The following is a 24,738-nucleotide window of genomic DNA, read 5'->3' as shown; positions in this document are numbered from 1 at the left end:
GGGCTGGGGGCCGGGATTCCTGGGTCTGAGGGAGGAGGGGGCTGGGGTCTGGACTCCTGGGTCTGAGGGAGGAGGGGCCGGGGGTCCTGACTCCTGGGTCTGAGGGAGGAGGGTCTGGGGGCCTGGGCTCCTGGGTCTGAGGGAGGAGGGGCTGGGGTTCTGGGCTCCTGGGTCTGAGGGAGGAGGGCCTGGGGTTCTGGGCTCCTGGGTCTGAGGGAGGAGGGTCTGGGGGCCTGGACTCCTGGGTCTGAGGGAGGAGGGGGCTGGGGGTCTGGACTCCTGGGTCTGAGGGAGGAGGGCCTGGGGTTCTGGGCTCCTGAGTCCAGGGGAAGCAGGAAGAGTAGGCGCCCAAATGTCTGATTAGCAACAGGGAAGGAAACCCAAAAGTTGAGGGTTGTTATGTGGAACAGAGAAAGGATCAGAGTAGAGGAAGCAATTGCTTTCAGGGGGGAGGTTCATCGGTTGGAGATTTTGACACCAAGGTCTCCCTTCCCACCCTGTGCCAGCTCACTGGGGAATTCCAGCAGCTGGCCTGGAGGAAGGGAGAGGGGAAGGCAAGTGACAGGAGGAGGCAGGTCACCACAGCCCCATACCCAGCAGCTTAAGGACAGAAACTGCACCCAGAAAGGAGTCTGACCTGTGGGCCTGGCTTCTGGGGCCTCAGAGGAGATAAGAGCTAGGAGGCTGGACCCCAGGGGCTAGAAACCAATGCAGGAATTCTAGAAGCGACTGGGACTGCTGGGTCCCCAAGGGAAGAAGGGTAGAGAGAGCTAGAGGCTCAGCATCTGGGTCCTGGTAAGGACAAGGGCTGGGGTCTCGGACTTTGAACTTATAAAGCTGAAGGAAGGAAGTTGGGGGCCCCTTGAAGCTAACTAAGGTGCTGCCTGCTAGGTTCTGAGTGGGGAAGTGGCGGTTTGGGGGTGAGGTCCCGAAGAAAGTGGCGGGTCAGAGGGTCAGACGGCCCGACTGCTCTGCAGCTTGGACTTTGGCTCTGCCACGACACCGCCCAAGCCCTACCCCACGTCCCCCCTCCTTTTCCAACCTCTCCCACAGCCCCAGGCCCAGGACTGGGAGAGCGGGAGGGAGAAAATTCGGACAGGTGAGCACTCCGGGGAAGCCCAGAGGCTGGCAGTGGAGGGCTGGCTGGGAGAGGCTCAGAAGCTGGGTTGAGGGAGGCCAGCTTGGAAAAACTGGGAGGTCGGGATGGAAAGGCAGCTGTTACAAGAGGGAAAGTGCCCCAGGCTGAGAGCTGGCCTCCTCACACCAGACCCTCACCCATTGTTTCTGCCCTGGGAGCCAATGTGGGTGTGGGCCTCAGAGCCTGAGGGGCTCAGAGCCCGGAGGCCACCTTCTGATGCAGCTGGACCCTTAGGGCAGGTTCCTCACCTGAGAGAGAGAGAGAGAGAGAGAGAGAGAGAGAGAGGGAGAGAGAAAGGTTCCTGGTCCCTCTTCTTCCCCTGCAGAGCCCGGCATGTGGGGTTACCTGTCCCTGCTGCCTGCCTTCCTGGCCCTTTGGGCTACTGCTGGAGTCTGGACCGTGTGAGTGTTAGAGGCGGGAGACCCCTGGGAGGGGCTGGGGGTCTGGACTCCCGGGTCTGAGGGAGGAGGGGCTGGGGGCCTGGACTCCCGGGTCTGAGGGAGGAGGGGCTGGGGCCTGGACTCCCGTGTGTGAGGGAGGAGGGGCTGGGGCCTGGACTCCCGGGTCTGAGGGAGGAGGGGACTGGGGGCCTGGACTCCTGGGTCTGAGGGAGGAGGGGCTGGGGGCCTGGACTCCCGGGTCTGAGGGAGCAGGGGGCTGGGGGCCGGGGCTCCAAGGTCTGAAGGGGAGGGAGTTAGAAGTCCTTATTTCTGTGGGTAACAGAAGGAACACGTGTCGTTAAAAACCACTTTGATGTCTCTCTATACTTCAGTTTTGCCCTTGCCGTGACCAACAGGTCTGTGAACCTCACCGAAGGTTTCCCCTATATCAGGTAGTTATGGCGCTGGCCGGGGCGGGGGGGTTCCGAGGGAGAAGAGGAGGGGGCCTGGCTCTGAGGAGCCGCAGGATGATCCTTCATCTTCCCCAGCCTCTGTGGATCTTACCCCCCTCAGAGCTGCATCTTCAGCCAGCTGCTGAACATGGGAGCTGCTATGGGTAAATATTCTCAGCCCTTTCTGCTCAGGGCGAGACCCCCCCGACCCCGACCCCAGCCAAGGGGGCCCAGCCCGGCCCCGGCCCCGGCCCCCGCCCCAGGAGTCCAAGCCCCCACCCCTCCCCTAGATGTGGGGGTTAGGCCCCCACCCCTAGACGCCCAGTCTCTCCGCACCCCCTCCCCAGGAATCCGGGCCCGGCTTGCCCGCCCACTTCCCTCTCCTCCCAGCCGCCTGGATCTGCATTATCCGTTACCACCAGCTCCGGGACTGGGGAGTCGGAAAATGGTTTAACCAGCTGATCCTGTGGACGGGGCTCCTGTGTGCCTTGGGCACCTCCGTGGTGGGCAATTTCCAGGTGAGACGGTATCCGCTCGTGGAGCCCAGCCAGGCTGTCCGACCAGCCCGAGTCCAGGACTACAGCTCCCAGCATCCCCTGGGGCCGCTGGCTTCTCGTTGTGGGGGCTCTTCCGCGCACGGCCTTCTGGGACTTGTATTTCTCTTAGGGTCCTCGGACAGGGGAGGGAGGTGAGCTCCTCCGCTGTTTGAATGGAGTCCCGCGAGGGAGGCTCTTGGTATAATTATTTCACTGAACCCTAGAAGATTGGGGGTAATTTACTGCCGTCCCTTGCCCCTTTCCTCTTTTGATAATGAAATTACTCAGAGCCACTCATTCTTGCCGCTTAGATGGAGCGTTCACTCTGTGCGGGGCGCTAGGCTTTACACTGTGTAGGTTTTCTTTTTTTTTTTAGACTGTGTAGGTTTTCATCCATCTCCACAAGAGCTCTAGCTCAACTCTTTTTGGTCAAATCCGACAGAGGGTTTTGTTTTTGTTTTTGTTTTGTTTTAATCAGCTGGTTCGTGGCGGTCAGAAATGAAACCAGATTCATAGACTCTAGAACTCACATTCTTCGCCTTGAGGTTCAGTAGATATTTGTAGGACAAAAGGACATTCGGTTGGAGAAAGCCTATTGATTATTTTATATTGTTATTTTTAATTTTACTGTGATGTCTCTGAGTCCAAACCTCTCCCGTGAAAGTACTATAGGATAAGAGGCTGCCTCCCACGTGGTAAGAAAAATTCCCCATTACTTATTCGTTTCGTTTATTCCTGTGCTCCTCAACTTTAACTTCTTTAAAAAAAAAGTTTTTAAAAGATTTTTATTTATGTATTTGAGAGAGAGAGAGAGCGCATGAGAGAGAGAGATTATGAGGAGGGGGCAGGGGTAGAAGGAGAAGCGGACTCCCTGCTGAGCAGGGAGCCCAATGCAGGGCTTGATCCCAGGACCCTGAGATCACGAGCTGAGCCAAAGGCAGACGGTTAAGCGACGGAGCCACCCAGGCACCCCACTTCTTTTAAAATTATTATATTGCTCCCCTAAGGAGCCTTTTAAAGTCATTTCTGGTCATCGCTTCCCCTCATTAAACTTTTAATATTTAAAAAATATTAAATAACATATATTATGTATCTGTAAACCACAAACCATTGTAATCTTTAAGAACTTTTCACTCTTGAGGTGTCTGGGTGGCTCAGTTGGTTAAGCGTCTGTTTTTGGCTCCGGTCATGATCCCGGGATCCTGGAATCGAGTCCCTCACCGGGCTCCCTGCTTCTCTCTCTCCCTCTTCCTGCCGCTCCCCCTACTTGTGCTCTGTCACTCTCTCTCTCTGTCAAATATATAAATAGAATCCTAAAAAAAAAAATAAATAAATGAGAACTTTTCGCCATCCAAAAACCAATTTTTGCCCCCTGGGTGGCAATATCAGCGCTCCCCCTCCCTGGTTGAAGAATGAAAGATTTATTGCACTAATATTTCCCGAACATCTACGATGTGCCAGGCCCTGTATTAGGGAGTGAGGCCGCAGCAGTGAGCACAGTCTCTTGGGTGGGTCAAAGACCCCTCCCCCCACCACAGCCCTTGCATCTCGCCCCCCCCCCCCACCGTGTATCTATCTTCCTCTCAACTCTTTTCCCTTTTCCTCCCAGCAAAAGAACCAGCTGCCCACGCACCTGATAGGGGCCTTCTTCGCCTTATTCGTGGGCAACCTCTACTTCTGGCTGCAGCTTTTTCTCTTCTGGCGGATGAGGAGCCTGCCCCAGCCTGGGGCCCCCTGGATCAGACTGCTCCGCCTGGGCCTCTGCAGCCTCTGCACCATCCTCATGGTGGCCAATATCCTTACCGGGGTTGGTGGCAGGCGTTGGGGGTTCTTCACTGGGGTGGGTCGGCTCCACGCAATGTGCAGTGCCCTGTCCTTTCTTGGCCTCTGTCTCCTCAGGATTAGAGCGTCATAGAAAGTGTCAACCCGGGGGCCAGGCAGCCGGGCTCGGATTCCACTTCCCCCACGTCCTAGCTGTGGGGGGAAACTCCACTGGCTGAGCTTCTCAGTGTCTCCGCTCCTTCAGCTGTCAGAGGTGGATAATACCAGGGCTGCCCCCGGAGTTGTAAGGAATGAAGGGAGTAATACATGTGAGGTGCTTAGATTGGTGCCCAGCGCAGTGAGCCACCGGCAGATACCGGGAGGATGGCTAGTCAGCGAGAGCAGCCTGTTTGGGGTACCTGCCCTGTGCCGGGCATCATGTTGGCGAAGACTGGAAGCTGAGGCCCAGAGGGGGAGTCTCTTGGCCAAGGCCCGTCATGAAGCCCGACGGCGGAGCTCGTGGTGGAGGCACGTGGCTTGTACAGACTCTCGAAGGCAGTGCCTATCTCTTCCCAGCTCCATGTTTGGTGCTGTCGTGTTATCCCGCAGGCCTCGGTGGGAGTGTTCACAACACAGAAATTGGCCAATGTTGCAAACCAGAGCTGGTTGTTAACCATTTACCAGCATGCCTACCACCGGCTGAAGACTCTACCCAGCCCAGTTCTGAGTCACCCGAGCCCAGATGCTTGCCGCCAGCCCGGCACTCCTCCAGGTGACTCAGATCACTGTGCTTCAGTTTCCGTATCTGTAAAATGGAGTTGTTTTGATCATAGTAATGGTCATTACTGATAAAGTGCCCTGCCAGAAGGCCGCTGGTGTTCAGAAGAGCCTACCAGGAAACCAACTGAGGTCCTGTGCTGGCTGCATGAGGGACATCTGCTTATTTGGGATTATCCCAGCAAATGGAACGGGCAGTCCTATTTCCCAGCGCAGCAAACTGAATCCCATTGAAGAGGTGGGAAGGGCGGCCCCTCAGCTAAGCCTTTAGCTACTCCAGCTGGACAAGCAACATCTCCCCTCTGCAGAGGCTCTGTTGGTGTTAAGATCCAGCTGGCCCCTTGTGTTTTGTTATTACTTTTTTAATTTTTTGAACATTTTATTTATTTATTTGAGAGAGAGCAGGAGGAAGAGCAGAGGGAGAGGGACAAGCGGACTGTGCTAGTGTGGAGCTTGATGCGGGGCTCCATCCCAGGACCCCGAAATCATGACCCGAGCCGAAACCAAGAGTCGGTTGCTTAACTGACAGCCACCCAGGCGCCCCGTGCTGGGCCCTTTTAAAATCCCAACTGGGCCGATAATCAGTTTGGCTGCAAGGTCCTTATTCTGTGGCGCTCAAATATCCCTAGGCCCTGGGGCCAGGAAATGGACCATAAAGATGGCCAGCAGAGTGTGATTGATAGGGGCTGGGGTTCTGCAAGGATGGGTCTGAGAACTGGCAGATTCTGAGCTGGTCTTGCAGAACTAGCTGCTTTTCACCTGCTTTGGGAGGTTGGGGACACACCACAGGTGCACGCTGAGGGCGGAAAAACCAGCTTGGAGATAAGGCCACTGGCAGGGCCTGAGATGTGGATTTCCAGTGCTAAGGTGAGGCTTTAAAGGCTCGAGTGTCTTCCTGGGGGCAATAGGGAGCCATGGGAAGCTTACGAGCAGGGGAAGAACAAGACCAGTTCTGGCGGTAACCACCTTGTGCGTGGGTGCTCTCACCTCTCCTTTGCTCTAGGATTCACGGGATCTGGGGTGATGTCGGCCTTATCCGCGATCTAAAAATCCTTCAATGAATGAAATAATGTCTAAACTGATCTAGGAGTGAGTGGGGGCTAGCTTGGCTGAGAAGCGGGAAGGTTGTTGCAGTGATCTTGGGGCTGTGAGTTCAAACCCCACATTGGGTGAGGAAGGAAGGAAGGAGGGAAGGAAGGAAGGAAGCAAGCAAGCAAGCAAGCAAGGAAGGAAGAAAAGAAGACAGGGCAGACCAGGAGAGAGACGCAAGACAGAAAGAGATGGGCAAGGCCAGGAGGATGAGCCTTAGGGTGAGGAGGGGGAGGGGGTGAGGGCGAGTCCCCAGGGTCCGCTAGGCACATGAGTGGGTGGCAGAGTTCTCACCAGGTGAGGACACCAGGAGGAGGAAGATATTTTAGGGGCTGAGCGGGAGGGGCCTGTGGGCCACGGGTGGGGGATGAAAGTTGCCAACATAGCCTGAGGCTGGCGCCCGGCTTGGGGGTGTCTTTAGGAAACCCTGCGTATTTTGAAGGAAGAAGCAGTTGGCGGGCAAGTGGAAGGTGGTGATGGTGGGGCCTTGACGGGGTCAGGGAAGGCCGAGGGTAAGATGAGAACCTTGTTCTGGGATGTTGGAAATGCAAAGTGAGCAGGAGAACCTGCAAGGGGAACATTCGGGAAACAGCCTTAGATGGGGAGGAGGGCATCCGCGTGACAGTGTCTGGGAGCCGCGGAGGCCTTTCCGGCCTGGGCGGGGCGAGTGCGTCGCGAGAGGCCACCTGGCCCCGGTGACCCAGCTGGGTTCCCGGATCCTTCCTGTTGGTGTGGCCCTTGACCCCAGGGTGCAGTGGTCATCCTCCATTCCTGGCCGCTGCGCTCGGCCTCCGCTGCGTGCGAGTGGGCCATCGCCACACTGCTGTTCGCGCTCTTCGGCCTGTTTGCTGTGGATTTTTCCTGCCTGGACGGCTGCACCCTGTGTCTCCAGCCGGGCCCCAGCCTCAGCCCCCCGCCGGCCTCCCCCATCTCCCTGCAGATCCCCCTGTGAACGGCAGTCCGGGCGGGGTGGTCTGGTCCCGGTGCTGCTGCTAGGGCCACCCAGGAAGTGAGAGGCCAAGGCCAGCCAGCCATCCCTGCTCAAGGCTATTTATTATTATTATTATTAATTTTTTTTTTTTTTTTTTTTTGCCGCCGGCGGAATCAGAGACACGGACGCAGGCAGGGTCACGCGAAACCAGAATTCCTTCCGGAGAGCAAATCCATACAGAAGGTTGTGAGAGGAAGGGGGAGAGCCGGGGAAGGGGGGCCCGGGAAGGAGGAGTTGGGGACACAGGGACAGATGGCCCTCTCCGTCCGGATCTGCTAAGCCACCCCGACCAGCCCCCGTCCCTCCCCCACCCCACCCCGCAGAGAGATTGATCAATAAATAAAATAATAAATTAATCAATAAATAAAATAGAAACAGCTCCCCCGCCCTCGGCCCCCCCAGAACCACCCCCCATTGGGCACGGCCCCCTGAGCCCCATCCCTGCAGGGCAAGGCCGGGTTTGTTGTACCTCTCCCCTCCCTACATACTCCTTGGGCCCTATTTACAGATTCACAGTTGGGGGGCAGGGAAGGGGGGTGGAGGGGGCTCCCCTCCTTCCCCGGCCCCCTGGGGTCAGGGCAGAGGGGTCCCGTTGGTGGCCAGGAGCTTCTTGTCCTTAGCGGGGCCTCGGCGGGGAGAGCTGGTCAGCTCTGGGTCTGGGCGGCCGGGTGGGGGCTGCAGGCTTCTGGGTGGGGTGCCAGCAGGCCGGGTCTGGACCCCGTTCTTCTCATCTGCGGAGAAGGAAGCAGTGTGGCCTCAGGAACCTCAAGGCTGCCGAACCCCAAGGAACACGTTCCAGCAAGATCGTGGTGAGGCCAAGGGCCCCCACTGCGGGGCCGGAAGCCTGGGGCGGGGGGGATGGCTGCCAGGAGGACGCCCATCTGCAACCAGACCTGGCAAGGTCATGGACAGCAAGCAGGTCATGCATCCTGGGCCCCTCTGGCCCCTGTGGCTTGGGAAACTGGGCCAACTTAGTCCCCATGAGACCCAGAGGCCCCACTCCAGGGGGCATTCTCACGGACTCTGGCTATGACGCTATCCACGAAGGGACGGCTTATCACAGCAGCAGGTCCCACTGGAGTCCCCAGATCACAGCCAGAGAGGTTCCCTTGCCTTCTGCTCTCCTGGTTGTTAGGGCAAACGCTCATCAGCAACAGGGGAGCCTACAGGGGGTTGTTTGGGGGATCTGAACAAACCTGGATGGTCGATTGCCCCTCTCCAGAACACCGTTCCAGAACTTTTGTTAGCAGCAAGTTCCATGACCCCAACACAGAGACTAGTCAACCTCTGAGGGATCCCTGGAGGTGCCCTCCCTAGCCAGGAGGCCTTCTCAGGTTGGGATGGCCCTGTTCCCTGGATGGAGCTTAGACCCCAGCCTCTCTGAGAACCTGTGATCCTCGCCCACAAACCAAAGCCCTGGGGCACTTGCTCAGCAGGCGGTCTCCCCTCCAGCCCACAGGATAAAAGAGGGACACATGGCCTTAGGCCCCTGCCTCCCACCTGCCAGGGCCTGCACGGAGGGCTGGTCGTGAGTGCTCAGCAGTTGTGCCTGGATGGTCTCCACAACTCGCTTGAACCGACGGCTGGGACCTGGAGGGGATACAGAGATGGACTGACTTAGGGACAGGGACAGGGAAGGCCCTCCCACCCTGTGCAACCCCGCAAAGGACTCTCCTCCTCTTGGTCTCAATTTGCTGCCCTGTGTTGGGGCCAGGAATAAACCCACCATTTGCAAATGGGGCTAAGAAAGATTGGAGTTAAAATAATGATGGGTGTGGCTTTCTATTTAAATAGGTTGTATTACTTGTTAGTTTCTAGCTGAGGCCACGAAGAGCCAGAAATATAAGAAAAATAAGCGGGAAGTGAAAAAAAAAAACCTTAAAATCAAGGAAGTCCTGCACATTAATCTTTAAGGGAAGGGAAAAAAATGCACCATAATTCATTTTAGTGATGTAACACTGGCAGGAAACTGGGAGCAAGCTCATCTCCCAACTGTGACATAGTAAGACTGCTAACAAGGGTGGCACACAGAAGCATCTCTTGTTATTCAGACTGTTCTCGTCAGGGCTCGGAAAGCAAGCCGCATCGGAAGCAAGACATTTCTGTGGTTTTCATCTCTGGTGCCAACTCTTGGTTGGTCATGGCGGCCTGCAGTTTCCGAGGCTGCAGCTGAGCTCCGCAGGAAGAAGTGCTGTGATGGACTGGTGATGTCTGCTCTGGGTGCAGGCATGACACCGGGCCGCTGCGAGCCACGTCTTTGCCCTTCAGTGTCAGCAGGGCTGGGTTGAGCCTGGCTCTGTCGCGGTTTGCGGTGTGACTCTGTCACGTCAATTTACCTCAACAGGACTCTGTTTTCTCCTCTGTCAAGTGGGTGAGCACTAATACCTCAAAAGCTGCTGGGAAGCTTCAATGTAATAGTGCGTGTAAAGCACTTGGAACATCCTAAACGTCCATGAAGGGGCGCCTGGGTGGCTTAGTCCGTTAAGCGTCTGCCTTCAGCTCAGGTCATGATCTCGGTTCTGGGATCGAGCCCCACATGAGGCTCCCTGCTCAGCAGGGAGTCTGCTTCTCCCTCTGCCCCTCCCCCTGACTTGTGCCCTGTCTCTCTCTCAAATAAATAAAATCTTAAAAAAAAAAAATGTCCATGACATGTCCCTGAGAAAGGGGGGAAGGACAGAATGTGAGGGTCTGAATGAGGGGGCCGCTATCCCAGCTCAGCTGTCTTGTGCATCCCACATGCCAGGGTGGAGGCAGTCTCTAGCCAAGGGATGCTTACCGGAGATGAGCGTAAAGGTGACGGAGTAGATGCCACCACCGCCACTGCTGTCCCGTCGTGGGGAAGGCTCTGGACCCTCTGAGGAGCTGATGTCCACCTGGAATCGGACGGGCTTCTGGAAGACGGAGGGGCCGCCACTGGCCTTGTACTCGGCCCTGAAGCTGGTCTGTGACAGCACACTGTGACTCAGGCTGGGGATCTGAGACAGGCAGGGGACGAAAGGAGGGGGTGATTCCAGGGAATGGAGAGCCACGACTACACGTTCCATCAGCCACCAGAGGGGAAAGAAGAACAGAAAAGCCGGGGGGAGCCCGCACTGCCTGCTGGGGCTTGTAGTTTTCTTGTCCAACTCTAAACAGGGTATCAGAGGAGTGGCTGATAACAGGGACTTTCACATCTAGGTGTCAGCCCCAGGCTCCAGAATCACATGATACAAACTTCTCTGCCTCCACAGGCATTACCATTTGTGTCTCAAAACCTGCAAGTCCCACTAGCTCCTAGAGCAAGAACCAGAGGGCCCAGTGGAAAAAGTGGTTCCGTCTGCTGATCTCAGACCTGGTGATGGGGGAATGGCAGCTCACCAATACTCTGGGGAGTTGTTCTTTGCACCGCCTCCAAGCCCCAGGGTACAGTAAACCTCTGCACCTCCCGCCCCTACAGTGACCCAACCCAACTCTGAACGGAAAACTACAGAACCCATGAGCCTCAGGAGGCAGTCAGGCCAGCGCGAAGGCAGCGGACCCCAGGGGCTGCTGGGACTTGTAGTCCGGTGCTGGCCAGGACACAGTAAGGCCCGGGCCCCTCACCGACAGGAAGGCGTGGACTATGTCCGCTTTGATGCTGCTGAGAGGTTTGTCCTTTAGCACAAGGAATATTTGTTCTTCTTTGTCCAAGGAGATGAAGTTCCCAAACCAGGAGCGTTTTGCCAACCTGAGTGAAAGGGAATGGTTGGAAGGTGGGTCAGGACGGCGATCAGGGAATAAACCCTCCCCCATCCTCTCACTTCCCTTCCCTGTCAGACTCACTCTGGAGAGGACTCTGGCGTCAAACTGGACATCTCCTCGGCAGTGGGGACTGGCGGGCGGGGAGGGAGGGGAGAGTATGGTCAACACTTGCCCATCATCCTGGGGTCCAGCACGTGGGCCAGGAGTCCCCTCCAGCCAGAGGTTCCAGATCCTGGTGCCCATTCACCTCCCGGTAACTAAACCCCAAATGGCACGCTGCTCTGTGGTCCTTCTGGGGATGCTAGCCAACCCGTTAGGCCACGCCCTCTGAGGGTGGGACTTGCTAGCCATGAGCCAATGGGAAAGTGAGCCAGGGCACTGGAGGGAGGTGTCCTTGACAGAGGCTCCCCCTCCAGAGCTGGAAGCCACACCCCCTCTCCCCAACACCTGAATTTCTACTCCCAGCCCCATCTTCTCTCAGGAGGTGGGAAGCCGGGCCCCCAGCCCCTGCCCCCTCAGGGGCCCTGTACCCTGCATCTTGCGCCGGTGAAAGCGAGGGGAGCCCAGGAAGCTGTTGCGGATGGAGTTGAGACGACTCCTCCAGGCGGCTCCCCCGACGCCACCGCCGGGGCTTGGGGGTGGCGTCGTTCCCGGCGTCCCAGTGGGGCTGGCCCGGGGCGTGTGCAGGGGCGAATGCAAGGGGGTACCCCCAGAGGAGCGCGGGGAGCCTGGGGGACCAGGCAGGGGCGTGGAGCGGGCACTGGGGGGCGGGGGCTGCTCCCCGGCGCCCCCACCCCTGGGGCCTCGAGAAGGCAGCGTCTGCGTTTTGGAAGTCGGGGAGCCCCCGCCCCGAGCCTCATCTCCGGCCCCGGGCTCAGGAGAGAAGGAAAAGACAGGACTCTGTGGAAGAGCGGAGAAGGGTGAGATGGCGGACTACAACTCCCAGGAGCCTCTAGGAACCCCGTTCGCACATACTCACGGAGGTGGGTCCCGATGCATGCTGGAACTTGTAGTCCAGTGATTTCCCCCTCCCAACCCACATTGTTAGGGGGACAGAGACTTTTTCTATCATGTTCACTGCTGTAGCACAGTGACTGGTACACAGTAGGCGCTCAATTAGCTTTTGTTCCGCGCATAAACGAACCCTTGACACACACTAAAACCCCAATCCTATCGGAGGTGGAAGTGCCCAATGCACTAAAATACTTATGCGGCCTTAGGGTTGGGGGCCCTTTAGGGACAGAGAGGCTATGCCTCAAGACTTCATGGGAGTTGTAGTTCCTGCTGCTCGATCTCGGCTCCAGCGTCTTCACCCCCTTACCCCTTCCTAATGACTAGGGGCTTACCCTTGGGCTGCTGAGAGGGCTGGAGGACAGACCGGTGGAGGCTCCACTGACACTGCGGGATCTGTTTCCAGGAGAGACGATGATGATGATGATGATGATGATGATGATGATTTTTAATCAGGTGTGTGGGTTTCGCAAGGCGCAGATGTCCTCTCCCTTCCACACGCCTTTGCGATGCGGACTTGAGGCCCGGAGAGGGGCCACTGCGGTGGAGCTGGGGCTAGAACCCCGAACCCCCTCCCCACCCACACTGTGGGTCCGCGGGAGGGGCGGCGGCTCCCACCTCTGACTGTGCTGGGCCATCTCCAGGGCGCGTCGGGTGGGCACTGGGGAGCCGCCGCCCCCAGCATCCGTGATGCTCAGAACTTCCATGGACTTCCGCTCTGGCCGCCGCTTGCCGTGACGGCTCAGCATGGGGGAATCCACACGTTTCCGAGGGGGGTCTGAGGGCGGAGAGTTTCAGCCCGATCAGAAAAGCTGGCTTCGCGCAGCCGTGCGTGGCACTGGTACCCGTGGGGGAACAGAGGCCCGGAGTGCAGACTTTTGACAAGGCCACGGAGCAAGTCGGGGGGGTGGGGTCCAAACGCAGAAGCTACGGGCTTGCAGCCCCTTCCTCCCTCCGGAGTCCGGAGTCCGGACCCCCAGCCCTGCCTTCTCACCGACATCATTCCGGGGAGGCAGGTCCTGGTCCTCACAGCTGGGATACCGCTCCTTCCGATCCAAAAGCAGATAGTAGATCATCTTTTCTTGGTTCTCCCTGATGGGGAAGGGAAGTGAGGGGGTAGGAGGGGATTGGGGTCAGGGGTCGGGCTCCAGAGGTCTTACCCCCTCCCTGCAGCTGTGGCTCTCGGGGGCTTAGTACACCCAGTACCTCTGTCCATGGGTCCATCTTCCTAGGCATCAACATGGTCAGCTTTTTTGTGTCGGCGTACATCTGACCCTTACTTAGCCGTAATAACACCTAATAACTGAGCACTTACTACTTGTAAGCCCTGCGTGGGGCACTAAGTCTGTCTCAGCGCCTGGCGATACTTTGCAGCATCTTGTCTTTTTTCCGCCGGTCCTACCGCCCCCTCGTGGTCCCTCCGGGAACAGCTCCACGTGGGAACTTTAAGCCACGCCCCATCCAGCGACCGGGGCGCCACGCCCCAGGGAGTCTGCGCGTGCGCGGGGCCTGGGCGCGCCCTCTGCCGGCTGGCTGGGGCCCTGCGGCGGCTCGCGGGACGTGGACCGCTGGTGCGCGTTGGGGCAGGGGGGGCCTTACTCCTCGCTGCGCAGCTCGCGGTGCAGCCGCTCGCGGTCCCTGAAGCAGCCCAGCGAGGCCATGCTCTCCAGGACGTCGGGGTCCAGCTCTCCGTTCGATGGCAGGCTCCGCATGGCCACCCGGCGGCCTGGGGCTGGCTCCAGGCAAGGGTCCGGCTCGTGTTTCCCGCCCCTGGGGAGGGGGAGAAACGTTACCGGGGACCGGGCCGGGCGTCCGGGATTCGAGCCCTCTCCACCTGAGACGCAGGTGTCCTGGGCCCCAACCTGCTCCTCTCTTGGGAACCCAGAAGTCCCGGCTCCCAGTCCCTGCTCCACCTGTGTCCCTTCCCCTAGGACTCAGAAACCTGAGTCCCTAGCCCCTCCTCATTGAGGAACCTTGGTATCCCACCCTCTAGCTGGTTCTCCTGCTGGGGACCCTTGACGTTTGGGCCCCCTGCCTCTCTCCCCCAGGGACCCAGGTGCTTAGTTGTCCCATACTCACAGGTACCAGGGATGTTTCTGAATTTGCTCCAGCTGAGGGAGGGAGAGAAGCAGAAATGAGGTCGTATGAACACAGCAGCCCGCAAGGAAAGTAGATGAGGTGGCCTTGGGGGTCCCTAACAGTGTCCCCTCCTCTCCGCCAGGGGCAGGATGACAGCTTGGGTCTTCCCCTGGTGGCAAGTGAGCGCCTCGACCCGCGACTACCGGGGACGGGCCTGGGACACGGCCCGCACGCACGGTGGCAGCCCTCCCGCGGTGGGGGTCCTCCCCCGTGTGGAGCTCATTGAGCGAGCCCGGGGACCGACAGGCAGGTCCTGGAGGTCCAGCCTCATGCGCCCCCTCTAGGGGTTCTATCCTCACGACCCACTGCCCGCCCCCCCAACTCACACTGAGCCTTTTCTCGGGCTCCACTTCGATCATCCCTCTCAGGAGGCTCTGGCAGTCTGGAGGGATGAAGTGGGGCATATGGAAGACACCCCGTTTCACCTTCTCCAGCAGCTGACGGAGATTGTCATCATCAAAGGGCAGAGCCCCCTGAGTGAGAAATAACAGGACCCCTCACATAGAGCTCGGGATGTTCCAGGCGAGACCCCAGGTGCCTGACAAATCGGCACATTTAGTCCTTGCCACAAGCACTGGGAGGCAGGGGACCGTTATTATTATTATTATTATTTATTTATTTATTTTGAGAGAGAGAGAGAGAGAATGAGAGAGAGCACATGGGGGGGGTCAGAGGGAGAAGCAGACTCCCCGCAGAGCAGGGAGCCCGATGCGGGACCCGATCCCGGGACTCCAGGATCCTGACCTGAGCCGAAGGCAGACGCTTAACAACTGAGCCACCCAGGCGCCCAGCAGGGGACTATTATGATCCCACTTTACATGGGGGAAACTGAGGCATGGAGCTGTGCAGCAATTTGCCCAAGGCCTCTGAGCTGGTAGGTGGCAGAGCAAGGATTTGGCAACAGACAAGTCAGGCTCCAGGGCTTAAGAGGTTGGGGTTGCAGCTTGGAGGCTGCATCTTAAAAAGAGGTTTCTCCCCAGACCAGTTTCAGGAGGGGTAATCCTCACACGTTTGCTCAACAAAAGGTGAGCATCCATCTTGGGTCAGGTCTCTCGTAACAGACAAAACACGTCTGCGCCCTCCTACAGCTCACACCCTAGATTGCGATACCCCAGTGAGTGAATGAACTTTAGCCGCTCTGGCATCATGCGGGCACCCCTGCTATCTCCCAGGTTCTGATCTGGCCGCGAGGGATGGAGCAGGGGACACCAGGTCCCTGGCCCCATGGAGCTTTGTCTAGAACAGTGCCTGGCACACACGGATCCGTAAGCAGTGGCTGTTGGATGAGTAGGGGGAGGGCCAGCAAACAACAAAGGGATGCAGGGAACGAGACAGCTGGGAGTCTGGGCGATGAGGAAACGCGAGCAGAGCGAGCAGGTAGCGAGAGAGGGGAGCCGGGTCTAGCAAGGGAGTCATGGAAGGGGTCTCGGAGGAGATGATGGTGGACAAACACTTGCAGGGGTGACAGCATGAGTCTCTGAGGGCTTTTCCAGGCATTGCCCCTAGTGTCAGAGGCCTCTGGACAGAGGATGCAAGGTGTAGGGGAGAGGAGGAGAGGGGCACCCCGCAGTGCTGGCCTAGGGCCAGGAAGCCTGGATGTGACTTCCGCTTGTCTCTCTCATTCAACGTGGCTGAGTGTTTGCTGTCGGCCTGGCGCCTGCATTCTACACTTCCCAGCCTCCAGAACAGTGAGAAGTAAGTGTGGTTCATGCCGCCCCATCTACCTTTGTTATAGGAGACCAGACTAAGACAATTTGTTGACATTGAACATGTGGCCAGCAGCATTCGAACTCACACTGGAAAGAAGCTTATCTAGCACAGGTATTTTCTCTGTGACGGACAAAACAACCTTCCCGTCCTTAGGAACGCATAACGACACTCTGCGGTGGGACGATTTAAAATCACCAACAGGGGCGCCTGGGTGGCTCAGTTGGTCAAGCGAATGCCTTCGGCTCAGGTCATGGTTCTAGGGTCCTGGGGTCGAGCCCCGCATCGGGCTCCCTGCTCGGCGGGAAGCCTGCTTCTCCCTCGTCCACTCCCCCTGCTTGTGTTCCCTCTCTCGCTGTCTCTCTCTGTCAGTCTTCCCGGAGGGAGCCGCGAGCCCCAGGCACACCCGTTCAGCCTCGGTCCCCTCGGTGTCACATAGGCTTGTGGTGACGAGACCAAACACTGATCCCAGCCCTGCCGCTGTCCAGAAGTGTGCCCGTGGGCCAGTCACTTCTCGTCTCTAGGGTTTTTGAGAGAAGTGCACAAGGTAATGTGCTTGGAACAGTGCCCGGCACAGAGTAAACCACCAATTTATTCATGCCACAGCTGCTAAGGAGGACTGACCACATGCCAACTCGGGTCACGATAGTGATCCAACAGAATAAAACAACAAAGATAAAAGCCCTGACTTCTGGGAGCTGATGATTTAGAAGGGAAGGAGAAACCGCACAACTCGACGCACAATAGCAACTCTGATAGTCACCAGGAAGGAGAGAGCCTCCCCCCAGAAGGTCTGACCTCGTGAGGGGTGGGGGGAGAAGTGGGAGCGAAGAGAAGTCTACGTGTGAACTAGATGAGCAATGGGACGGGTAGGGATGGAAGAGCAGGTTGAGCCTATGCTCTTCTAGGCAGAGAAGAGCAGGTGCAAAGGCCCTGGGGGAAGAGCCGGGCTGACAGGCTTGGTCTGATTATACTAGTCATTACCATATTGCAACAAACACCCTAGAACAGCCGCTGTCCCAAGCCGCCCAAGGGCTCCTGGCTGCCCTGTCCCTTTCTGGGACACCCTGGACTAGTTCACAGTGCTGTGCCTCAAGAGTTAGCTCTGGGCACAGAGGTGGCGGTAGGGGGGAGGGTGCTCCAGGATCTTGGTCCATTGGTTCATACTTCCCACCTTCCTGATACCAGTTAAATATTTGGTAGACAACCCCTGAGGGAAAGATGGAACTTAATGTTCTGTGCTCCCACCAGGCAGGACTGCTCTAGAAAACGGGGCAGGAGAGGTGAGGGTCCCCTTACCACAAGCAGGGCAAAGAGAATGACTCCACAGCTCCACATGTCTGCCCGGCGGCCGTCATACTTCTCCCCCTGGAAAGGAGAGGGCCCAGCCATGACAGGGTCTCTCCACCATGCTCCTCCCACTCCTCCCTCCTCTCCACGTGCTCACTCACCTTAATCACCTCCGGACACGCATAGTGGGGGGACCTGCGGGGGAGAGAGGCGGTGTAAGCCTCTGGTGGGCTTCTCGCCCCCTCCCCGGGACTACGGAGGCCAGGCCCCCACTCACCCACAGCTGGTCTCCAGGAGGCTGTCCCCCACCTGCAGGGACGCCATGCCGAAGTCTGCGATGCGGATGTTGTTTTTCTCATCCAAAAGCAGGTTCTCGGGCTTCAGGTCTCTGTGGCTGAGACAGGCAGGTGGGGCTCAGGCCTCTGCCCTCCTCCTGGAGGCTGAGGCCCCATTTGTTATCTCTCAGAGGCGGGCACTTCTGGAAGCTATTATGGGCAATTTCAAACATGCTCCCGAGTCGTGAGAAGAATATAAGGAAGCCCCAAGTACCCATCCCCCAGCCTCACCTGTATCAACTCAGGGCAGGTCTTCCTTCATCTCTACCCATACATACTCTTTCATACTCTTTCCTTCCTCTGCTGGATTATTTCGTAGGAGGCCCCAGACAGTGTATCATTTTATCCACAAATATTTGAATATGTGCCCAGGAGGTAAGAAGGCTAATGTTGAGCTACTGAAATATTGAAATACTTCCATACTGAGTAATAAGAAAACTATGGTCACCCCAAGCTAGTCACTGGTCCCTCCCTGGAGACACCAGCCCTCTCCCCTGGAGCAAAACTCTCTCAAATTTTAAGGGTTGATGTCTGGGGGGAGGTGGGGCCTGAGGATTCTACAGTTTCTGTTGGAAGTGGTCAGTAACTGGGTCATACTTATTGCTAAATATGTTGACTATTGCCCCCTAGAGGTCAGCGCTTGTAACGTCAGGGTTTTGACCGGGTCGTGTCAATAGGGAGGTGTTGACAATTTAAAGGGGTTGCCTTTCCATCACCAAGCTTTATCCCCACCTTGGAGCCCCTCCACCCTGACACCCACCCCAGTTCCAATCCCCATCCCAGAGAGGGAAGGGGCGCAAGCAAATGAGGCTGAAAGATGAGCTGAAGGCCATTCGGTGAGGAAAGGACAATCTTTTCATATGGACATTCACACGCCAAAAAAACACAAAAAAACAAAACAAAACAAAAAAAACGAACCTCAACCCTTGCCTTCCATCACAGACAAAAATTAATTTGAAATGTATCCCAGGCCAAAATGCAAGAGCTAAAACTATATAACTTCTGGAAGAAAATGTAGGAGGAAGCCTTAGGGACCTTGAGCTGGGCAAAGGTTTATAGATAGGGCAGAAAAGACATAAACTGTAAAAGAAAAAAAAAAGATACAAACTTGAATTTATCAAAATTTCAAACTTGCTTTTCACAAGACATTGCTATAAAAACATAAAAGCGGGGAGCCTGGCTAGTTCAGTCAGAAGAGCATGCAACTCTTTTTTTCCCCCCCCTTTTAGAAATTTTATTTATTTGAGAGAGAGAGAGAGAGATAGCACGAGTGGGGGGAGGGGTACAGGGACAAGAAGACCCCCCGCTGGGCGCAGAGCCCCATGCGGGGCTCCATTCCAGCACCCCAAGATCATGACCTGAGCCAAAGTCAGACACTTAACCAACTGAGCCACCCAGGTGCCCCGAGTCTGTGACTCTTGATCTCAGGGTCATAAGTTTGAGCCCCATGTTGGGTGTAGAGATTACTTAAATAAAAAACTTAAAAAAAATTAAAAAACAATGAAAACTCTAAAGTATGTCACAGACTGGAAGAAAATAGTTGAAAAATATACAGTTAGTAAAAGATTTGTTCTTAGAATAAAGAACTCTTAGGAGAGATGCCTGGGAGGCTCAGTTGGTTAAGCATCTGCCTTCGGCTCAGGTCATGATCCCTGGGTCCTGGAATCAAGCCCCGCGTCGGGATCCTTGCTCAGCGGGGAGCCTGCTTCTCCCTCTTCCTGCCGCTGCCCCTGCTTGTGCTCTCTCTCTGACAAATAAATAAATAAAATCTTAAAAAAAAAAAAAGAACTCTTAGGGGTTATTCCTAGAGCTATCTCTTGTTCCTAGAATAAAGAACTCTTACAACTCAATAATAAAAAGACAACTGAATAAAAAATGGGCAAAGGATCTGAACAGACATTTTTCCAAGGAAGATAAACAAACGGCCACTAAGCATATGAAAAAGCGTTCTATGTCATTAGTCATCAGGGAAATGCAAATCAAAACCACAATAATGAGACGCCACTTCATACCCACTAGGATGACTATAATCAAAAAGTCAAATGATAACAAGCGTTGGCAAGGATGTACAGAGATTGGAACCCTTGTGGACTGCTGGTGGGGATGGTGAAGGGTACGGCTGCTTTGGAAAATGGTCTGGCACTTCTTCAAAAGGCTAAGCAGAGTTCCCACATGACCTGACAATTCCACCCCCAGGGATATACCCGAGAATCGAAAACACAGGTACACACCAAAACTTGTACTTGATTGTTCCCATGTCCATATTATTTACAAGAGCCAAAAAAGGAGAAACAACTAAAGTGTCCATCAACTGGGGAATGATAGACGAGATACGGCACAGCCACACAATGGAGTATTATTGAGCCACGAAAAGGAAGGAAATACCGACACATGCTGCAACATGGATGAACCCTGAAAACGTTTTGCTGAGTGAAAGAAGCCAGACAGAGACGACCACATATAGTATGATTCCATTTATAGGAAATGTCCAGAATAGGCAAATCCATGGAGATGGAAAGCAGATTGGTGGTCGTCGGAGTCTGGGGGCAGGGAGGCTGGAAGGGTGACTGCTTGCTTCATGGGTACGAGGTGATGATTTTGGGGGTGAGGAAAATGTTCTACAATTACATAGCAGCCATGCGCAACATTGGATGTACTAAACACTGCTAAATTGTATACTTTAAAAGGGTGAATATTATGAGACGTGAGTTTTATCTCAATTTTTAAAAAGGAATAAAGATTTATTTTGGGGCTGCACCACACTGGCTTCCAGTGAGCCTTGTGGGCAGTGCTCATCCCGGCCTCCCCTCCAGCTGCCCCCTCACCAGATGGAGTAGCTATGGCAGAAGTCCAGCGCCGATACTATCTGGCGGAAGAACTTCCGGGCCTCCTTGGGCGTCAGTCTCCCCTTCTTTACTAGATAGTCAAACAGCTCACCTCCAGAGACGTGCTCCAGAACCAGGTACCTGGGGGACGTGGAGGGGGCAGAGGGCTGGAAGGGGCATGTGGAGGACCAAAGAGCCTGGTCTCTCTCTTTCAAAATCCCCTGGACCCCCGCACAAGACCTCAATCCCACTGGCCCCTGGAAGCAGAGAACCCCAATTCCTACGAGCCCCTGGGAGGAGGAGAAGACTCCAATTCCCATGAGTCCCTGGGAGGAGGAGACTCCAATTCCCATGAGTCCCTGAGCAAAAGAGACTCCAATTCCCATCAGCCTCTGGGAACCCAAAACTCAATTCCTCTCAGTTCTGGGCAGCAGAGACTCCCATGGCAACTTTAGGAGTATCAATACTTGGACTCTCAGTTATTTCAGGAGATAAGACAACTCTGTTAGCGCCTGGAGGACAGGAACACCTCAATTCTCACAGGATCCTGAGAGATAAAGACACCTCCCCCTCCCCCACTCCCATCAGCTTTTGGAAAGCCAAGCCTCTCATTCCTATAAGCCTCAGGGATGAAGAAACTCAAATTCTCATTAATTCCTGGCAATAACAATTGCAGTGTTCATCAATCTAAGGCAACAACCATGAGGTAAAAAACTACAAGTCCCATCAGCTCCTGAGAGGTTTAAAGCTTCCCAACTCCCATAAGCCTCTGGGACACAGACTCCTAATTCCCATCAGCCACCTGGATCCTTAAGACTCCAAATCCCATCAGGCCCCAGGAGGCCAAAACTCTGATTCCCATCAGCCCCTGGGAACAAAAGCGCAATTTCTATGAGCTCTTGGAAAGCTGATAGTCCTCTGTGAAGCCCAAACTCCCATGGTCGCCCCCTATGCCTACCTAGGTGGAGGAGTGGGAGTGATAGCTCCACCAGCTGGTGACAAAGCCCCTCCCTGCCGCCACACCTGGGGAAGCCTGAACTACAATTCCCATGAGCACCTGGGGCCGGGCCTCTTACTGCCTGGGGAAACCCTCCCCAGCATCTGATGGGTCCTGGAGTCAGTTCATCCGGGGGTGGGGGCAGGGGTCTGTCCCCTCACCCGCTGCCCAGCCCGGCTGTCCCTTGGGTCACCAGAGTCCAGACAAAGGCCTATTGTCTGCACCCTGGGCAGCTGGACTCTACTCCCATCTTCCTGGGGGGTAATCAACTTTGAGATACAGACTGGGAACTCCTATAGAAGGCCACTGTTGGGGTGTCCATCATAGCCCCCAGAGTTATGTGGGAGGAGGAGGGGGGCCTGCAATGCTCCAAGAGGTTGGGGGTAGGTTTAGGAAGAAGCAGGATTCACTGAGCCTCAGGCTTTGCTAAGCCCCCATTGCCTCAGCAAAGAGGAACAGGGTGGGGAGCTGCCCTTAGCAAGCTGGGTCCGGTTGAGGACATCTGGATTATCTAGTAGAGAGTGTTCCCTGCAGTGCAGTAGGGCGTGGGCCTGGGGCTGGGGAAGAAGGGCCAGGATGGACCTCTGTCCCCCACCAGGATGGCTGACACTTGGCCGTGCTGTTGCTAGGGCACGTTTAGCTCTTAGTGTCAGGCCAGGTCAGGCCAGTCAACGTGGGAACGAGGAGGATTATGTGTGTGTGTCTGTGTGTGTGGGAGGGTGTTCTGTGCAGGAGCGAAGGGACTGACTGGCCCTTCGGTGGCTCCAGCCAGGAGAGCTTAAGTTTCTCCAGGCCCCTCCAGGCCTTGTTTCCAGAAAGGTCCCACCCTAGGAACTTGGGGTGGGGGTACATGGGGGGCTGGGTGTCTATAAATACCTACAAATATTTCTTGTTCTCGTAGACATCGTGCAGCTTGAGGACGTGTGGGTGTTCAATGAGCTTCAGGATGGCGATCTCCCGCTCCACCTGGGGGTCAGTGGGGACGCAGGAATGGAGGTCAGCATGGCCTCCCTCGCTCCCCCCACCCAGCCCCAAAGGGGCACCCTGCCCCAGTGCACACACACCTTCATCAGCACCGACTCAGACAGCTTCTCCCGGTTCACGATCTTGATGGCAACCTTCTGACCAGTGATGCAGTGGACCCCGAGTTTAACCAGCCCTGCGGAAGCAGGACTGAAAATGTGGGGTGTGCTCCCAGAGCACTCTCCCGGCCTCTGGCTCCTAAGTCCTCCTTACTCCCCACTTTCCTCCTCCTTTCCCTGCTGGCCGTTTAACAGTGGCCTGAATCAGCCTGACCCGAGCGCTAAGGGCTCTGACAGCTACCATTCCCATGAAACACTCTCTTCTTCCTGTTGCCCGTAGACATGGACATTCTGTTCGGTCCCTTCTTTATTCCCCCGCCCCCCTTAGGTAATTTCTACACCCACGTGGGGCTCGAACTCACAACCACAAGACCAAGAGTCGTGTGCTCTACTGACTGAGCCAGGCAGACGCCCCTGTTCTGTCCCTTCTGAATGTCCATCCCTCCGCCTGCTGTCACCTCCACAACCACCCCTGGTTCTCACCCGGATTCTCTGTCCTTCTGGTGTGACCCTTCAAGTCCGTCCCTCCACAGAATCCTCACCGTGTCTCCATAATGTTGTCTCCCCGACTGCCACCTTTGCCACCTTCAACCCCTCTCTCTTTCAACCCATCACTTCCTTGAATTCTCTGCCCTTCAATCTTCTGGAGACTCCCTGTCTCCCAAGGAATATACTTTCACGTTTGCCCCCCTCCCGGACCATCCTCCGCCTCCTCCTAAACCCTGGCCTTTCAATTCCCTTCTTGATCTGCTTTTAATAGCACCTGTGGCTGGGAGCATGCAAACCCCAAGAGTATGCCCACTTCCCAAGGGTAAGCCCCAAAGCCACAGAGCCTGGAGTACGGCCCCCAGCCCCTCCCCCCTCAGACCCAGGCGTCCAGGCCCCATGGTCCCTTCCTCCCCCATAACTCAGGAATTCAGGTCAGTGACACCTTCACACTCCTACCACTAGGATCTTGAGGTCTGAGCCTCTCCCCTTCCCTCATGCCCTCAGCTTCCACAAGAGATCCTGGGCCCACCCCTGGACCTCCTGCCTAGGACACGGGTGTGCAGATCCTGCTTGACACCCACCCACCCTCCACCTGGCAGGAAAGAGGCCATGGCTGGAGCCAGGGTTTAGCAACAGCAAAGGATGACTCCTGATTCCACAACCACTCCTGGGAGATTTGACTCTCAGATCCACCTTTCCACCTTCCGTTCCGGTTCCCCATACTGAGCCAGCACGCTGGAGAAGGGGGAGAATGCTGCAGACCCCATCACCCTAGCTTCACTGCTGGTCACCCGGACAGCCTGCCGGGAGAGCCTGAGGCCCTCCTCAGCCAGAGAGCAGTGCGGAGGAAAGTGGCTGCCCAGGGTGCACCCCCATCCCGCGGCATACTGCAGCAAGGACCTCGGCTCCCAGTGCCGGCCGATCCTCTGCTGCAGGCCGGCCTCCCTTCCCCACCGAGGCCCTGGAGCCCCTCCAACTTCTGCCCCCGGGAGGTGGGAGCCTTTGGGCCTCAGCACCTCTCCACAGGAATCCAAGCCCCCAGCCCCCTCCATCCTGGGGACCCAGCACACTGGACCCCAAGTCCCTTCTCTGTGAGGGACCCCGGGGTCTGGGCGATCAGCCCCTGCCCTTTGAATACCCATGAGTCCCGCCCTCTGCCCCCCAGCTCTCCTGCCCACACCCCAGGTGTCCCCTCCCCTGACTCACCTGTCTGTCCTTTGCCCAGCGTCTTCTCCAGCCGATAGGGGCCCACATATTGGGCGTGCTGGGGTGGGTGTGGGTGTGGGTGCGGGAGGTGGTAGGCGGGGGAGCCCCCGCCCCCCTCCTTGGCCCCGGACGACATGGTGCCCTTGGTGCCGGTCCGACTGGCCCCCCGGCCGCCCCCCCTGCGGCAGGTCGCCCCGTCCCTCCGGTGGGGGCCGGCGACAGCTCCGTCCCGGCCCCCCCGGCTGCCCCCCACCTCTCCGGGGGTCCCCAGGGGGCTGGGCTGGGCCCCCCCCCAGTCGGCGGGCCGCGGAGCTGGGGGAGGGGGGGCTGGCCCGGGGGGGGGGTCAGGCCCCGGGAGTCAGCCTGGCCCGGGGGGGCTGCGCGGCCCCCCCTCCCCAGCCCGTCTCTGGCCGGCCCCCCCCTTCCTGCGCCTCCCCCCGCCGGGGGGGGTCTGAGGTGCGGGCCGGCGGATGCTGCAGGCCGAGGTCCCCCCCGCCCCCCCACGCGCCCTCTCTCCTCCGCCTCCTCCTCCTCTCCGCCTCCCCCCGCCACCTCGTCCTTTCTCTCCCGCACGCTGACATCACCATCCGGGGACTCCGGGCCCTTCCCCAAAGTTAACCCTTTCGGAGGGGGGAGGGGGAGCGGGGGCAGGGGGCGGGCCTGGGCGCCGGAGGGATGGAGAGGAGGTGGGAGGGTGCAGGGAGGGATGGAGGGATGGCGAGGGAGAGAGATGCGGAGCAAAGAGACGGGGACCGAGATGGAGCTACACAAAGGGAGAGGGAGTCTGACATGGAGACGGGGACACGCGCAGCG

At 57.0% G+C, this 24,738-nt stretch overlaps 3 protein-coding genes across 10 annotated transcripts in view; 1 reads left to right on the top strand and 2 right to left on the bottom strand.

Moving 5' to 3' along the window:
* Positions 1 to 2,525, bottom strand: part of KMT5C (lysine methyltransferase 5C) — a 21,961-nt gene extending 19,436 nt beyond the window's left edge. For 3 of the 4 annotated variants that reach the window (XM_073889338.1, XM_073889341.1, XM_073889340.1), the window contains exon 1: positions 2,387 to 2,525. The gene's annotated coding sequence lies outside the window, so the exon portion shown is untranslated. Of the gene's footprint in view, positions 1 to 1,275; positions 1,479 to 2,386 lie in introns of those variants that run through there. The other variant, XM_073889339.1, reaches the window with a different exon arrangement.
* On the top strand, positions 274 to 7,476 carry TMEM150B (transmembrane protein 150B). Of its 4 annotated transcripts, XM_073889343.1 has the most exons (9): positions 274 to 795; positions 1,054 to 1,099; positions 1,464 to 1,539; positions 1,911 to 1,970; positions 2,067 to 2,134; positions 2,361 to 2,488; positions 4,116 to 4,313; positions 4,877 to 5,039; positions 7,242 to 7,476. In XM_073889343.1, the coding sequence occupies exons 3-9, from the start codon at positions 1,472 to 1,474 to the stop codon at positions 7,454 to 7,456; spliced, it is 900 nt and encodes a 299-aa protein (XP_073745444.1). In that variant the 5' UTR covers positions 274 to 795; positions 1,054 to 1,099; positions 1,464 to 1,471; the 3' UTR covers positions 7,457 to 7,476. The 4 variants fall into 4 exon arrangements, 3 of the variants coding, with proteins under 3 accessions (XP_073745444.1, XP_073745443.1, XP_073745445.1); XM_073889342.1 differs by having other exon boundaries at positions 274 to 1,099; XR_012377076.1 differs by lacking the exon at positions 4,877 to 5,039 and adding an exon at positions 6,882 to 7,142 and having other exon boundaries at positions 281 to 1,099; positions 4,116 to 4,292; positions 7,242 to 7,338.
* An 81-nt stretch (positions 7,477 to 7,557) lies between these two features.
* On the bottom strand, positions 7,558 to 24,208 carry BRSK1 (BR serine/threonine kinase 1). Of its 2 annotated transcripts, XM_025848772.2 has the most exons (19): positions 23,926 to 24,208; positions 22,213 to 22,307; positions 22,029 to 22,114; positions 20,152 to 20,292; positions 17,269 to 17,385; positions 17,153 to 17,186; positions 17,001 to 17,069; positions 14,321 to 14,467; positions 13,935 to 13,966; positions 13,455 to 13,625; positions 12,850 to 12,947; positions 12,474 to 12,633; positions 12,191 to 12,251; positions 11,375 to 11,744; positions 10,926 to 10,974; positions 10,707 to 10,830; positions 9,901 to 10,099; positions 8,625 to 8,714; positions 7,558 to 7,855 (listed from the first exon to the last, which is right to left on the bottom strand). In XM_025848772.2, exons 1-19 carry the CDS (start codon positions 24,059 to 24,061, stop codon positions 7,698 to 7,700), a joined length of 2,337 nt encoding a protein of 778 aa, XP_025704557.1. In that variant the 5' UTR covers positions 24,062 to 24,208; the 3' UTR covers positions 7,558 to 7,697. The 2 variants fall into 2 exon arrangements, with proteins under 2 accessions (XP_025704557.1, XP_073745438.1); XM_073889337.1 differs by lacking the exon at positions 23,926 to 24,208 and having other exon boundaries at positions 22,025 to 22,114.
* Between the last annotated feature and the right edge of the window lie 530 nt (positions 24,209 to 24,738).

Source organism: Callorhinus ursinus, unplaced genomic scaffold, assembly GCF_003265705.2.
Source record: "Callorhinus ursinus isolate GAN/ISIS: 27379988/994484 unplaced genomic scaffold, GSC_fseal_2.0 scaffold106, whole genome shotgun sequence".
NCBI lineage: Eukaryota > Metazoa > Chordata > Mammalia > Carnivora > Otariidae > Callorhinus > Callorhinus ursinus.
The sequence above is the reverse complement of the archived record's forward strand: the minus strand, read 5'-3'. Positions and strand labels throughout refer to the sequence as shown.

What these genes read in the sequence shown, in the direction of transcription:
- TMEM150B (XM_073889343.1), top strand. Translation starts at nt 1,472, where the DNA reads ATGTGGGGTTACCTGTCCCTGCTGCCTGCCTTCCTGGCCCTTTGGGCT. An exon ending in GAACATGGGAGCTGCTATGG is followed by an intron (nt 2,135 to 2,360) that starts GTAAATATTCTC and finishes CTCTCCTCCCAG; the next exon opens with CCGCCTGGATCTGCATTATC. An exon ending in TGGCCAATATCCTTACCGGG is followed by an intron (nt 4,314 to 4,876) that starts GTTGGTGGCAGG and finishes GTTATCCCGCAG; the next exon opens with GCCTCGGTGGGAGTGTTCAC.
- BRSK1 (XM_025848772.2), bottom strand. Translation starts at nt 24,061, where the DNA reads ATGTCGTCCGGGGCCAAGGAGGGGGGCGGGGGCTCCCCCGCCTACCAC. An exon ending in CGCGAGCTGCGCAGCGAGGA is followed by an intron (nt 12,948 to 13,454) that starts GTAAGGCCCCCC and finishes CTTCCCCATCAG; the next exon opens with GGAGAACCAAGAAAAGATGA. An exon ending in ACGCCAGAGTCCTCTCCAGA is followed by an intron (nt 10,831 to 10,925) that starts GTGAGTCTGACA and finishes CCTTTCACTCAG; the next exon opens with GTTGGCAAAACGCTCCTGGT.